The following is a 16,060-nucleotide window of genomic DNA, read 5'->3' as shown; positions in this document are numbered from 1 at the left end:
AAGTGCTGCTTTTTTCTTAATTCCGCTCTGATACTTGGGATGCCTCCCTGCTGCCTCGCTGCGGGGCGGGCCACTCCCCACCCAGGCAGGCCGAGGCAGAGCTCAGCGGGCATCGGATGAATTCGCCCCTTTGACCACTAGAGGGTGATGTGGATCTTTCTATAAAATATCTGCTGCTCATCAAGTGCGGACTCAAGAGCTTCACCTGTGTTCAGCATTTGGGGACGCTCTCAGCTCTCAGCGCACGGCCCAGCTTCCTTCAAAATGTCTACTGTTCACGAAATCCTGTGCAAGCTCAGCTTGGAGGGTGATCACTCTACACCCCCAAGTGCATATGGGTCTGTCAAAGCCTACACTAACTTTGATGCTGAGCGGGATGCTTTGAACATTGAAACAGCCATCAAGACCAAAGGTGTGGATGAGGTCACCATTGTCAACATTTTGACCAACTGCGGCAATGCACAGAGACAGGATATTGCCTTCTCCTACCAGAGAAGGACCAAAAAGGAACTTGCATCAGCACTGAAGTCAACCTTATCTGGCCACCTGGAGACAGTGATTTTGGGCCTATTGAAGACACCTGCTCAGTATGACGCTTCTGAGCTAAAAGCTTCCATGAAGGGGCTAGGAACCGACGAGGACTCTCTCATTGAGATCATCTGCTCCAGAACCAACCAGGAGCTGCAGGAAATTAACAGAGTCTACAAGGAAATGTACAAGACTGATCTGGAGAAGGACATTATTTCGGACACATCTGGTGACTTCCGCAAGCTGATGGTTGCCCTGGCAAAGGGTAGAAGAGCAGAGGATGGCTCTGTCATTGATTATGAACTGATTGACCAAGATGCCCAGGATCTCTATGACGCTGGAGTGAAGAGGAAAGGAACTGATGTTCCCAAGTGGATCAGCATCATGACCGAACGGAGCGTGCCCCACCTCCAGAAATTATTTGATAGGTACAAGAGTTACAGCCCTTATGACATGTTGGAAAGCATCAGGAAAGAGGTTAAAGGAGACCTGGAAAATGCTTTCCTGAACCTGGTCCAGTGCATTCAGAACAAGCCCCTGTATTTTGCAGATGGGCTGTACGACTCCATGAAGGGCAAGGGGACGCGAGATAAGATCCTGATCAGAATCATGGTCTCCCGCAGTGAAGTGGACATGTTGAAAATCAGGTCTGAATTCAAGAGAAAGTACGGCAAGTCCCTGTACTATTACATCCAGCAAGACACTAAGGGCGACTACCAGAAAGCGCTGCTGTACCTGTGTGGTGGAGACGACTGAAGCCCGACACGGCCTGAGCGTCCAGAAATGGTGCTCACCATGCTTCCAGCTAACAGGTCTAGAAAACCAGCTTGCGAATAACAGTCCCTGTGGCCGTCCCTGTGAGGGTGACGTTAGCATTGCCCCCAACCTCATTTTAGTTGCCTAAGCATTGCCTGGCCTTCCTGTGTAGTCTCTCCTGTAAGCCAAAGAAATGAACATTCCAAGGAGTTGGAAGTGAAGTCTATGATGTGAAACACTTTGCCTCCTGTGTACTGTGTCATAAACAGATGAATAAACTGAATTTGTACTTTAGAAACAAACAAACATAAAAGAGCTTCACCTGGTATTTCAGATGAGATGCTTAGGTACTGATTGACTGAAAAAATTGCAGATATCCTGTAAGCCAATTGCTTTTTAAAATGACAGGATCTCATCGTAACATTTTGTAATACCCTTAGCGTTTACCCATATCTGGCACCTGTAGTTGTGTGATTTCTACATAAGTGATAAATACATAAATGAATAATACCGTGATTTCTGTTCAACATTGTGCTGAATTTGCAACCAGTGAAACAAGGGGAAAAAGTTGAGAATGAGAAAGGAAAGAAAAGTAAGTAAGTATTGGCGCATGACAAGTTTATTTATAGAGATTCAAAAGGGTCTAAAGAAGCAATGCATTGTCAATAACAAAATGTAGTAAGTTTACTGAATTTAGCATAAATATAAAATATTATTTTATTTTCACATACTAGAAGCAGTTAAGATATGTTTCTTAACAAGAGAGACAATTTACAAATAATAATAATATAAAATATAAAATAAACACCTAAGAACAAATCTATTAGAAGATTAGCAAGACTATCATGCAGAAAATTATTACAATTTTAGGGGAATGAGGGCCGGGCGCAGTGGTTCACGCCTGTAATCCCAGCACTTTGGGAGGCCAAGGCGGGTGGATCATGAGGTCAGGAGTTCGAGACTAGCCCGGCCAATAGGGTGAAAACCATCTCTACTAAACATACAAAAATTTAGCCGGGGGTGGCGGCGCTCGCCTGTAGTCCCAGCTAGTCCGGAGGCTGAGGCAGGAGAATGGCTTGAACCCGGAAGGCAGAGGTTACAATGAGCCAAGATCATGCCACTGCACTCCAGCCTGGGCGACAGAGCTAGACTCTGTCTCTAAATAAATAAATAAATAAATAAATGTAAGGGGCGCGGTGGCTCACGCCTGTAATCCCAGCACTTTGGGAGGCCGAGGTGGGTGGATCACCTGAGGTCACAAGTTCAAGACCTGCCTGGCCAACATGGTGAAACCCCGTCTCTACTAAAAACACAAAAAATTAGCCGGACGTGGTGGCGGGTGCCTGTAATCCCAGCTACTTGGGAGGCTGAGGCAGGAGAATTGCTGGAACCCGGGAGTGCAGTGAGCTGAGATCGTACCATTGCACTCCAGGCAGCTGGGAGACAGAATGAAACTCTGTCTCAAACAAAAAAAAAAAGTTTGAAATAAGTAAAGATATACAACATGATCATGAAAAAGTGAATCCAATAATCCAATAGTAAGTTTATTTCAATTTCTGCAGTATTATCTATATATTCAATATGACAGTAATCAAACTACAAAATATTTCATGAAATTTGAAATTTGGCATATAATCTACAACTAAGTGAAAAAGAAGAACAAAAATAAGCATTATTTAAGAAGGACAGAAAGTCACGTGAATTGCTCTACCAATTATCAAATTATGTTATCACTTAGGATAATGAAAGAAGTGTGATTGGCCGGGCGCGGTAGCTCACGTCTGTAATCCCAGCACTTTGGGAGGCCGAGGCAGGTGGATCACGAGGTCAGGAGATGGAGACCATCCTGGCTAACACAGTGAAATCCTGTCTCTACTAAAAATACAAAAAAATTAGCCGGGCATGGTGGCAGGCGCCTGTAGTCCCAGCTACTCGGGAGGCTGAGGCAGGAGAATGGCGTGAACCCGGGAGGCGGAGCTTGCAGTGAGCCGAGATAGCACCACTGCACTCCAGCCTGGGCGACAAAGCCAGACTCCGTCTCAAAAAAAAAAAAAAAAGAAGAAGCGTGATTAAACAGGCAAATGGAAAAGAGAAAATGAAAAATAGGTCCATGAATATATAGGAATTTCACATATGATAGAGGTGTTATTGAAGCTATATGGAGGAATTATGTAATATACAATAAGTTATTCTGGAACAGGTGGTTATCCATACAAGGAAAGATGAATTTAAACCTTACTTCACAATATATGCTAAAATAAATCATAAGTGGATTAAATGCTTAAATGCAAAATTCAAAATGTTAGGTGTTTTGGTAAATAATAAGGATTATATCTTCATGAATTTGGGCTATGGGATTTTTTTTATATAAAGAATTTAAAAACATGTTCACCCCAAATAAAAGAATAATGCATTCTACTAAATTAAGAAAGCCAACAAAAAGTAGCACAAAGAGAGTAAAGACATAAACCACAAACTGGAAAGATATTAGGAACACATATAGCTGACAAACGTTGGGTATCCAAAGTCTATAAAAAACTGTTACAAATAAATAACAGTTAATCAACCAAAAAGAAATATGGACAAAGGGCAGTTTACGGCAACACTGGTGGCCTATAATATATAAAATATGTTCAACCTTCTTAGCAACCAGGAAGAAGCAAGCTAAAACTATATTGTACCATAAGATAATATTAACAAACTAGACTGGCAAAATTAAAAGTATATTAAATAGCAAGTGTAGTCCTAGATGTGGAACATTTGAACACACTCATGAACTGTTGGTGGGATCATTTATTTGGCTTAATCACTTTGGAAAGCATTTTGTTATGTTATGAAGTTGACATGTTGACTTGAAGACTCAGTCTTTACATTGCCAGGTATGGCAACAATCTTGCACCTAGGTAAGCAGAGACATGTTAAAGAATACCATACTGTTTGTAGCAGCACAAACACCCAGGGAAAAATTAGTGTGTATTAATTCAAGAATGAATAAATTCTAGCCAATGAATATAACGTAATACTAGATAGCAATGGAAGTAAATTGTCTAGATTATGTGTCAACATATTATCACAGACCTAATGTTGAATGAAAAAATAACATTACAGAAAATATATAAACTAGCTGATTCCTCTTAGACACATTTCAAAGACACACAAAATTAAATACTACATAATTTACAGATTCTTGTGTAAATGCTACAGACTATAATGCAAAGCAAGTGAATGACAAATTTAAACTTCAGTTTACATCTACCTGGGCATGATGGAGAAACAATGAGGAAATCTAAAAGAGTAACATGGACTGAGAAATTTTCAGCAATAATCTAACTCTTAAGCTGATTGGTTCAGGCAAAGGTATTCATTTTATTGCTTCTATATATGCATTGCATATTTGTCATAAATATTGTTCTGTATAGTTCAACATTTAATTCTTTAATGTAGCCGGACGCAGTGGCTCATGCCTGTAATCCCAATACTTTGGGAGGCTGAGGTGGGCGGATCACTTGAGGTCAGGAATTCAAGACCAGCCAGTGACATGGTGAAAGGCTGTCTCTACTAAAAATACAAAAATTAGCCAGGTGTGGTGGTGGGGGCCTGTAATCCCAGCTACTCAGGAGGCTGAGGCAGGAGACTGCTTGAACCCAGGAGGCAAAGGCTGCAGTGGGCTGAGATCAAGCCACTGCACTCCAGCCTGGGAGACAGAGCAAGATCCGTCTCAAAAATAAATAAATAAATAAGAAAAAATTACTTAATGTAAAGCTGCTGCTATGTGATTTTATAAGTGTGTCAAAAGCTACTATCTGTAAAGACCGAGTTGTATGATTCCTTACCTGAGATGGAAGGGAGGAGGGGAAGAAGCAAATTGACAAGTTAAAAAAGTAAATCGAGTGTAAATTAGTTCAACCATGTGGAAGACAGTGTGGCGATTCCTCAAGGATCTAGAACCAGAAATACCATTTGACCCAGCAATCCCATTACTGGGTAGATACCCAAAGGACTATAAATCATTCTACTATAAAGACACATGCACACGTATGTTTACTGCAGCACTGTTCACAATAGCAAAGACTTGGAACCAACCCAAATGCCCATCAGTGATACACTGGATAAAGAAAATGTGGCACATATATATCATGGAATACTATGCAGCCATTAAAAAGGATGAGTTCATGTCCTTTGCAGGGACATGGATGAAGCTGGAAACCATCATTCTCAGCAAACTAACACAAGAACAGAAAACCAAACACTGCATGTTCTCACTCATAAGTGGGAGTTGAACAATGAGAACACATGGATACAGGGAGGGCAACATCATACACGGGGCCTGTTGGGGGATGGAGGGCGTGGGGAGGGATAGCATTAGGAGAAATACCTAATGTAGATGATGGGTTGATGGGTGCAGCAAACCACCATGGCATGTGTGTACCTAATGTAACAAAACTGCACATTCTGCACATGTACCCCAGAACTTAAAGTATAATAATTTTTTTAATAAATGTATGAGTGATTTTACTTAAAAAAATAGCAAAACAGTGAGTCACAGAAAAAAAAACTAAAAGCAGGCTGAAACTTACACTATTTTTAACAGCTAAAACAAAGCCTGCCCTCCTACATTCTCTGAAATTGAAATGATTCTGTCCCATGTACAGAGCATCTACAAAGGCTATGGGAAGTGATCACATCACAAGCAGGTTGCTGACGGGGGCGGGGGGAGTGGGCAGAGCGGGTGAGGAAGCCTTACAGGAAAAGCTACCACCACGATTTCTGTCTGAGCCAACCATGTGCCTCAGACTTCTCTGCTGTGTGGCCCTTTCTTTCTGGGGAGCAGGTAAGTCCCTGTTCTGAACTGGTGAATTCCAGTTCCAAGACTCTCTCCTGTGGCTGCAGTATCAGGCTCCCTCCTGGGCTTTTTCTCCTTCCTCCACAGCCTCCATGGACACCAAGGTCACCCAGAGACCTAGACTTCTGGTCAAAGCAAATGAACAGAAAGCAAAGACGGACTGTGTTCCTATAAAAAGACATAGTTATGTTTACTGGTATCATAAGACGCTGGAAGAAGAGCTCAAGTTTTTGATTTACTTTCAGAATGAAGAAATTATTCAGAAAGCAGAAATAATCAATGAGCGATTTTCAGCCCAATGCCCCCAAAACTCACCCTGTACCTTGGAGATCCAGTCCACGGAGTCAGGGGACACAGCATGGTATTTCTGTGCCAACAGCAAAGCCACAGTGCCGAATGTTAGCCCTTCTTAGAACACAAACTCATTATGGACCCAGCTCAGGAAATAAGTGTAGGTCAGGTTGGTACACACTATAATAACAGAAAGCCAACCTGAAAGACAATAAATCAGAAGGAAAAACTTGTAAATAACAGCTCTAAGTGAGCAAAAAACAAAGGGGGAGGGGTACTTAAAACAGCCGATGGGGACAAAACCCCAGGGAAGGAAGCAGAAGGCATAAAAAGCTCGGATTCCTCCGTGTTCAGGATATTAGTTAAGATATACTAAGTTAACTTCTGTCTCTCTTTTCATATGAACTTTAGGGATTTCTAACAATCTTTATTTAAAGAATGGGATTCTGTGCTTTTCACTTGGTAAAGCTGTGAGTTCAGAAATAAGAATGACAAGCAAATCAACTGTGTCTTTCAGGTAGACCCTGATCATCTGACCCAGCACATTTCCTTGAACTAGAGACAGACTCTAAAGGGCTTTTTGACTGCTTCTCACAGCTCTTCCTGCCATAGAAGTTTAGTAGGAACCATTAGCAATTCCCACCCTCTGGAATGTTACAATCACAAAAACTTTTAAAGCACCTTTATTGAGACATAAGATACATGTAGAATATGTAGGCAATAAACATATGCAACCGATGCAATAAAACCCACCCTCATTGTAAGTGTATACTTCAACAAATTTTAACACATTTTTATACCCATGTAACCATGATGACAATCAAGATACAAAACATTTTCATCATCTCAAAAAGTCCCCCACATCTCTTTATTGAGGTCTCGTTAATTTCTCTCAGCATTGCTTTGTAGTTTTTATTATACAGATCTCATACATATTTTCCTAAATTTTATTTTAATAAATTATAAATGTACTCAATAAAAATATTCTCTGCCAAGATTTCACATCAGCCTGACTCAGCCTAATTCAATTTCATCTTTACATTTTTCAACTGACATCTCTACCTCAGCATATTACATAAAAATACCTTCTCCAGAAATTGCATATGGTTTGGAGCAACCATATGTGAGCTCACAGCGTCAGCCTCATTCACCATGTGAACCAATCAAGTGTTAGTGCTGCTCTGTTTCCAGGTAAATTATACTCATTCACATGTATTGGAAAAGCTGTGAAATTTCTGCAAGGTGTACTTTAAGAAGAGGTATATTTTGTTAATGAAAACATACCTATGAGTTAAGATTAATTAAAGAGAATATTTTGCAGTTAAGCACATGATTTGGAAGGAGGGGTTGGGTGTTGCAGCCCTGCTGGTCAAGCCCCTGAATTCCATTCTTGTTTCTCCCATAGGCCACCTTCATCAGGTCTACAGTTCTACAATACAGAGTGTCAGTAGTAGGGAAGGTCGTTCATGTGAGAACAGGGAATACTTGGGATTCTGTAGTTTCTGCTTAACTTTGCTGCGGACTTAAAATTGCTCCAAAAATACAATTCACTAATTTCAAAATGGATACAAGTATTCAGATGGAGAATTACCATATTGGAGGCACGAAATGGGAACATACTGTTGAATCTGTTGCAATATGGGAAGAGTGTTTAATGACAAACTTTATTACTCCTTTGTCTAGGAAATAGGACACTATTTAACACTGACTACAACGAGGATCTTAAATACAGTAGAACTGTCTAAATTCTATCATTAAGAATAGTGTATAGATTACCAATATTGGGATCTGAGGTGTCTCAGAATTAGTAACACATAGTACTGTACAGATTATTTTAAAACATAGTGTGGAGATAATTTGGTGATTCCATTTTAGGAATACTATTTCTGATTACATGGTTTCTTAGCGTAAAGCCTCACTCTTTCATGAAAGAGAGTATATACTATCATACTACGTCCCTGTAGTTTTCTATTCCAATAATGCTCCTTAGGAATAAAATATACATGATAATCATGATGATGATGTGGATAATGATGAATATAATTGATAATGCAGACAGTATGTAGAAAGATAGATGATAGAATTTGTACCATGTTTCCAGGACTAGAATACAATCATGGTAAGTATAATATAAAACTTGTTATAATTGAAGTCTGTAAACAGTCTAAAGAAGTAGTTTAATTTTTTTCCCTTGACACCTTGACAAATCTGCAAACTACACATATAGGCTAAGTACTTCCGAGGCTATATGAACTTCCTAAAAAACATTTCCTCTCTGTGGATTCCAGCATAATGCATATTCTCTTCTAAGGCAGAAGTTTTTAACCTGGGATCCATGGACCTCCAAGGAGTGCACAGATAAAATTCAGGGAATCCATAAATTTGAATGGGAAAATAGATCTTTATTTTAACTAATCTCCAACTGAAATATACCTTTCCCTCTAAGATATAGTGAGTAAACCAGAGTAGTTTTAGTAATACCAGTGACAAAATCAATTGCAGAAATCACAAACATTTGCTTACATGTTGCATAAGTGACAGTTGATATAAAAGTCAGATATTTTCATATCACGTTACATGCAGTAAATATACCTTCATCACTATGTTGAAATCGTGACAGTTTTCAGATTCATCAGGTTATATTTTATTTAATGAAATTTAAAAGTGTTCCTATATTAATATATGAAAATTTAAAAAAATATTTTGATGTCTGCATTTCAAAATAATTGTTTTTCTATATTCTAGTTTGTGCATTTAAAATGTTATCCTGAGATGGGGTCCTTAGGATTTACCAGTCTGACAAAGAGGTCCCTGGTACAATGTGAAGAACTCCTGGACACAGAATTAGATCCTCAACGCAGGCATGATTGACAACCTGAAGCCTAGACTCAGGCATTGGAAGCAACCATGTTGGAAGCATTCTTTCTCAGAGTTTTACCCACACTGCTGCACCTCTTAATGCTTCTCACTTTAAATAATTACTTTGCATTCTCTCTCTTTCTCTCTCTCTCTCTCTCACTCTCGCTCTCCTGCTCCTTTATTTTCTCTCTCTGCCTTCTGTTTTTCTTCTAGGAGGAAATAGCAACAGCTTCTAAACCCCACCAGCTTGCAACCAAAAGTTTCATCATGAAAGCATCTTTTAATGGCAGATAACCTCAGAACAACATTTGTCTACCAAAACAAAAGCATTCATTAAGAAATCATCGGAATTGAACAATGAGAACACATGGACACAGGAAGGGGAACATCACACACCGGGGCCTGTTGTGGGGTGGGGGGAGGGGGGAGGGATAGCATTAGGAGATATACCTAATGCTAAATGACGAGTGAATGGGTGCAGCACAACAACATGGCACATGTATACATATGTAACAAACCTGCAAGTTGTGCACATGTACCCTAAAACTTAAAGTATAATAATAATAATAATAATAAAGAAATCATCTAGGATCCTATTTTTATTTACTAAATCTATTGGGAAGAACCTATGTTATATAGTGAATTTACACTCATACAAATTTCTACTCGTGTTGGAAAATGATACTTTAGTCAGCTGGTACAACCCTATGACCATAAATGTCTGATTTCACTTGATATAGTATTGACTTCCTAACTTCCTGTGAATTAGAATATCAGGTCCAGAACGTAATAATAGCAAACACAAATATAATGTTTCTTATGCACTAAGAACTGTTCTAAATGCTTTATTTATGTAATGTTCATCACAGGTTTGGGGGTAGTTACTTATTATCTCAATTTTACAGGTAAAGTCAGATTGAAGAGAGGCTCTGTAACTTTTACAAGGTTACATAGATGATAAATGGCACAGACAAGACTAAAGCCCATGCCGTCTCCCAAGTCCCTGCTCTAATCCAGTGTCAGTAGGGGAGGGGCACTTCAGACGCTTTGCTATTCCTAAAATTACAGGAGTAGCCCCTACCCCATCTCTACTGTATTAATTATTTATAGTAAATACAGAGGGTGTAGAGAATTGGTTCTTTAAAAAAAAACAACCACAAAAAACTAAACTTCCAAACCCCTTCTTGTGTTGAGTTGAGCACAGGTGCATGGCACTCTGTGTATGACTCTGACCAGGAAATGAGGGATTGGCTCTTCTGACCATGCAGGCAGGCACTTGTCCATTTAGAAGGGATATAAAAAGCTTCTATAAGCAGAAGAGGAGGTGCATGTGACTTGATCTCTCTAATTCTTAGTCTCACCATCTGCAAAATCAGCTGTGACAATCAGTCATCATGTAGCAATGACAAATTCTTTATATTAAGCCCTGGGGAGGTGCTAGATCTCAGCCTCTCTCTCTCTCAGAGCCTGTGTCTGTAACTTCAGAGAGATTTCATTGCTGCCATGGGCAGCTGTGTCCTCTGCTATGTGACCCTGTGTCTCCTGGGAGCAGGTGAGCTCAGCACACATCCAGTTGGTCAATTCCTATCCTGGGCTTGCCAGGCCCCTCCCTGGCCAGCACCTCCCTTCTGGGCATGATCTCTAGCCTTTGTCTCTTGGACCCTTGGATGCTGACATCTATCAGATGCCATTCCAGCTCACTGGGGCTGGATGGGATGTGACCCTGGAGTAGAAACAATTTGAGACACAATGACATGTACTGGTACTGGTACTGGCAGGACCCAAAGCAAAATCTGAGACTGATCTATTACTCAAGGGTTGAAAAGGATATTCAGAGAGGAGACCTAACTGAAGGCTACGGTGTCTCCCGAGAGGAGAAGGGGCTGTTTCTTCTCATGGTGAAGCTGGCCCACACCAGCCAAACAGCTCTGTACTTCTGTCCTGGGAGTGCACCACAGTGGAAGCACAGCCATTGTCTCTCTGTGCAGAAATGTGTCCTAGCCCTGTAGTCCCCACCACATCCTCTAGTTTAATTTTTTCATTTTTAATATTTTCTTGATATTTTCCTATGTCCTGTTACTTTTGCAAACACAAAGGATACAAAACTGAAAAGAAAATAGATCCTTTATCCAAGGAGCTAAGAGTCTAGCAAGAAAGTAATTATAATAGAACGGAAAATATCATATATAATACTACAATCAGAAGTCATTTGGGAGCTTCAGGGAGGACATGCACAATTCTGTCTGATTGAATGAGAAAAAGCAAAGAGGAAGTCCCATTAGAACCTCACCAGATAGACCTGGTTCTGCGTAGAGCATTCCAGGCAAAGAGAACAACTTTTGCAAAGGCATATTAAAGAGTGTGACACTTTGGGGAACAGTTTACAAAGAGAAAGATGATGATCAATGTATATGAATCAAAAGAAATGGAATATATCTGAGGAAGTAGAAAGGAGTTTTTGAAAAAGTTGAGTTTTTGGTTCCATGAATATAATAAGTATGAAAGTCCTTTGTAGGCTGTTGCTCAAAAGAGAGAGCTGAAGCTTGATTGTTATCAGCAAACAAGCAAATGATACAATTTTTCAATTTTCCTCATATAACTTTGATCATTTACAAAGGGCACAATTTCAAACAATATGAAATCATGTTAGCAGTAGCAGTTCCCATTTGGGATAATAGGGTTCAACTGTCTATGGAACAATCAGATAAAAACTAGAAGTACGCAACTGCATAGACAAGATGTGAAATTGAGATGCCATAAAGCTGGACTAGAGGTTGAGATTCTGCAGATTTCAGCATGTCAATAATTGAACTGTGGGGACAGAAAATTCCACCCAAATATAGATTTAGATCACAGAGATAAAATGCATGGGAATTAAGACTGTGGTATTCTGGTTCCTTATGGAGAATAAAGAAGCCTGAGAGTGAGGAGTGATTAGAACATGGGATGTAAAAACAAAAGAGGGAAAGAGAGTGAGAGTTTTGTTTTGTCTGATATTTCTAAGAAAATTAGGGAAAAAAATAAAGGTAACCCAGGCAGAAGAAGCCACAAACACTTCTTGGGTAACAGGGAATAGTCGGTAAAATGTTATATGTTAGTTTACTGAGGTGAACAGAACCTTTTCCATTGAGGTTCCATTTGGAAAGACATAAGACTTAGCTAAGATTCCAAGAAATCACCAAAGTAGGAAATGAAAAACCTCCATGAATGAAGTTGCATGAGTCTGCCTACCAGTGGATAAAGGATAGGATAAAAGAATAGCTGCAAAGGATAAAAGAATAGCTGAGGCACTGAAGTAGAAGCTCCAAGTGAGAGGACTAAATCTAACAGACATGAAGAATTATTATAAGAGAATTATTATAAAACCACAATAATAAGAGTGGTATAATATAGGGGCATTGATATATAAATAGATCCAAGGAAAAAAATACGTGTGCATAAACACACAGCAATGGTACTGCAATAATCAAAGAATACATTTTTCAACAAATGGTGATGGGAAAATTGGGTATCTATATAAAGGAAAACAAGTGCAATTGGACACATCTCAATACATAGCCAAAATCAATCCCAGCTATATTAAAAGCATAATTGTAATAAAATCACAAGGCTTCTAGAATACTGTATAATATAAAAGCACATCTTCGTGGCCTTAAAGCAGGGAAAGATTTCTTATTCCCTCAATCAGTAGGGAACAGATTGATAAAAATGGCTATATAAAAACTGATATTGAATTTATCAAAGTTAATTATATAAGAGTGACAAGATTGACTGTATAGTGACATATCATTAAATATCTATATATTTATACCAAATTAATATCCCTATGTATATTTATATATTCAAGAAAAGCTAGTATATATAATTTATTTTTTAAAAACCTAGAAACTAATTTTTCTACAGATCAATGAGAAAAAGGTAACTGTCAATAGAAAAAGTGAGTGAAAACCATAAGCTCCCAGCAAAATCTCACTGGTCATTAAACATGTAAATGTTGCTAAATTTAATAATCAGGGAAATGGAAATTGAGTCCAACGAAATATATACCCACAAGAATCTCTACGATGGTAAAAATAATAATCTATCAAGTGTTGGCAAGGCAAAAGTGTCAACAAGAATTCTCTGAATCACTGGCTAGAGTGTATATTGGTAGATCTACGTTGGAAAACAATTTGGCATTACCTAGTAAAGTTCAAGATGTGTGTACCCACTGTCCATCAATTCCACCCTTGAGAAAGGCTTTTCTAGAGAAACACTTCTGTGAAAATCAGGACAAGGATATTCAGTGTAATACATCTGTAATAGCAAAAATGCATACAATATCCAAATGTAACTTAACAGAAGAGTAAATAAATTATGGTTTATTATTATAAAGAAATTACACAGCAGTAAAAATTCATGAACTAAAACTAAACACACAAACATGACTGAATTTCACAAATTTGAAGAAAAATTACATTACAGAAGAAAGGTACAGTATTGTCTCATTTGTATAAAGTTTGGAAGCATGTAAAACTAAACACTATTTTGTTTGCTTATGTACCTATGTGTTAAAATATGAAAGAGAAGCAAATAAATATAAAAGCAAACACCTCAGTAGAGTTAGAGAACACAGGCATGGGATCTGGGAAAAGAAATGAGAGCTTTCAAATATTCTGGTAATATTTTATTTCCTGTGCCAAGTTGTTTTTTTAAGTGGTCATTTTGTTGGTATGTTATCAAGTTATTGTCTATATATTCAAAGACAATCTTGTAATGTGGAGGAAACAACCTCACTGAACAATTAAATAAGTAAGGAGAAATCTACAGAAAAATGTACATTAAACTGTTAACATTACTTACCTGAAATGAGGATGAGATGGAGGAAGAAAAAAGTAAAAAAATAAATAAATCACCAAAAATGCACTATTTAAAATAAATAGTTACAGAAAGAAAAGCAAAAAAGGGAGGTTATCTAAAAGAAACACTAGTAAATGAACAAGCTAAAATACACCAAAAAGAGCTAAAAGGTGAAGTATTTTTCAAAGCAGTGGCTAGTTTCAGAATCATAAAAATAGCAATTACAATAGAGATCTATATTATACTAAAAGATAATTAGATAATTAATAGCCAGAAGAAATGTCTAGTCGTGAGTTAGAAACTGATGCTCAAATTAATGGCAAAGGACATTTTTGAAACAACTGTAAAACTCTGCATAAAAACTAAATAGTAGATAAGATGAAACTGCATTGATGAGAAAGGATGATGATCATTAACTGAAAAAAAAGCTTATCAAACAGAATTTCAAGAATATTGTTTATAATAAAAAATAATGTGTCTATATATCTACACATTTATATATGGGGAGAGAAGGATCTAGAAAGACTCTCACTAATGTGTTAACAGTGATAATTGCTTTCTGGCAGTGGTATATTTTTATTTTGTTATTTTATTTTCTAACTTTCTAAAATATCAGTGCTTTGCTTATATTAGCAAAAATAGACATACAATATTTTAAATGAATACAAAATAACTTAGCTATATTTACTGAGTTAGGAATAAAAGCTTTTTTTCCCGATACCATGAAGTGTTTTTGCTCAGAAACATGAAGCAGTAACAAGATGATTATGAATCTGTGGAGCAATCACGTCACAAGAAGGTGCAGACGGGGATGAAAAAGGCTCATCCCTTTGCGACGTCAATGCGACCACTGGCACCAGGCTTCTCGGCTGTGTAGCTCTTTGTCTCCTGGCAGCAGGTGAGCTCTGAGCACAGAAGAAAAACCCTTGTCCTGGGCTGGCCAACCCCCAGATCCAAGCTTTGCTGTTGTTGTTAAGGTCTTTCCTGGACTCTATCTACAGCATCTGTTTCTTTCTCTTACAGGCTGTTTTCATGCCAAAGTCACACAGACTCCAGGATATTTGGTCAAAGGAAAAGGAAGGAAAACAAAGATGTATTATACCCCCGAAAACGGACATACTTTTGTTTGTTGGTATCAGCAGAATCAGAATAAAGAGTTTATGTTTTTGATTTCCTTTCAGAATGAACAAGTTCTTCAAGAAATGGAGATGCACAAGAAGCGATTCTCATCTCAATGCCCCAAGAACCCACCCTGCAGCCTGGCAATCCTGTCCTCGGAACCGGGAGACACCGCACTGTATCTCTGTGCCACCAGTCCGTCCACAGCACTGAAATGTCAGTTCCTGTTAGCACACAAACTTGCCACAGACCCAGCTCAGGAAGCAGGTGATGTATTAGGTTGGAAGGGAGTAACAGAAAATAACTGGAGCCAGCTTAAGCCACAGTGGAATTTAACACAAGGATAAAGGGTGTTTAGCAGAAGTCAAGAGGTGATGGACAGACAGTTCTGAAAAGGACAGACAGTTCTGAAAAGGCACCACTAGGGCCAGGCTCTAGAATGACTATCTCTCCAGCTCTGATTTTTATTCAATTTTGCAGCTGCAAGCTTTTCTCTCCCTGTACACCATCCCTTTTTCTCCAGGCCTCGTGGTGAGAATGAGATGGTCACTAAAGATTACAAATTCAGTTGCCATCATTTCCCTACAGTGACAAATACCACCCCAGCTCTTTCTAAGCCTGAGTTCAAAATCCCAGGAGAAAAAAACAGATCCGTCATGATCCAGCCATGAACCTTTTCATAGAGCACTCAGCAGTAGGCATGTATGTATGTATTTAAAATCACATAAATGTTACTTTTCCACTCAGCTCAAGCAAGGGAAATGCTCTGTTTTTCAGTATGTACATTCGGTCTGTTGGTTCTGTATGATAGAGAGTACTCATACC

The 16,060-nt window shown here is 38.7% G+C and overlaps 1 protein-coding gene and 1 gene segment (V, D, J or C); both read left to right on the top strand.

Moving 5' to 3' along the window:
• The first annotated feature begins 211 nt into the window (after window positions 1–211).
• LOC100974752 (annexin A2-like) lies at window positions 212–1,589 on the top strand. The gene has a single exon (XM_034967315.3). It carries the CDS (start codon window positions 265–267, stop codon window positions 1,282–1,284), a length of 1,020 nt encoding a protein of 339 aa, XP_034823206.1. The 5' UTR covers window positions 212–264; the 3' UTR covers window positions 1,285–1,589.
• A 4,477-nt stretch (window positions 1,590–6,066) lies between these two features.
• Window positions 6,067–15,582, top strand: LOC100975083 (T-cell receptor beta chain V region 3H.25-like). The segment is given in 4 exon segments: window positions 6,067–6,115; window positions 6,215–6,525; window positions 7,824–7,886; window positions 15,298–15,582. Coding segments are annotated over 4 exon segments (708 nt in total).
• Window positions 15,583–16,060: the final 478 nt, after the last annotated feature.

Source organism: Pan paniscus, chromosome 11 (assembly GCF_029289425.2).
Source record: "Pan paniscus chromosome 11, NHGRI_mPanPan1-v2.0_pri, whole genome shotgun sequence".
NCBI lineage: Eukaryota > Metazoa > Chordata > Mammalia > Primates > Hominidae > Pan > Pan paniscus.
Note: the sequence above shows the minus strand (reverse complement) of the source record. Positions and strands in the feature narration are given on the sequence as shown.

What these genes read in the sequence shown, in the direction of transcription:
- LOC100974752 (XM_034967315.3), top strand. Translation starts at nt 265, where the DNA reads ATGTCTACTGTTCACGAAATCCTGTGCAAGCTCAGCTTGGAGGGTGAT.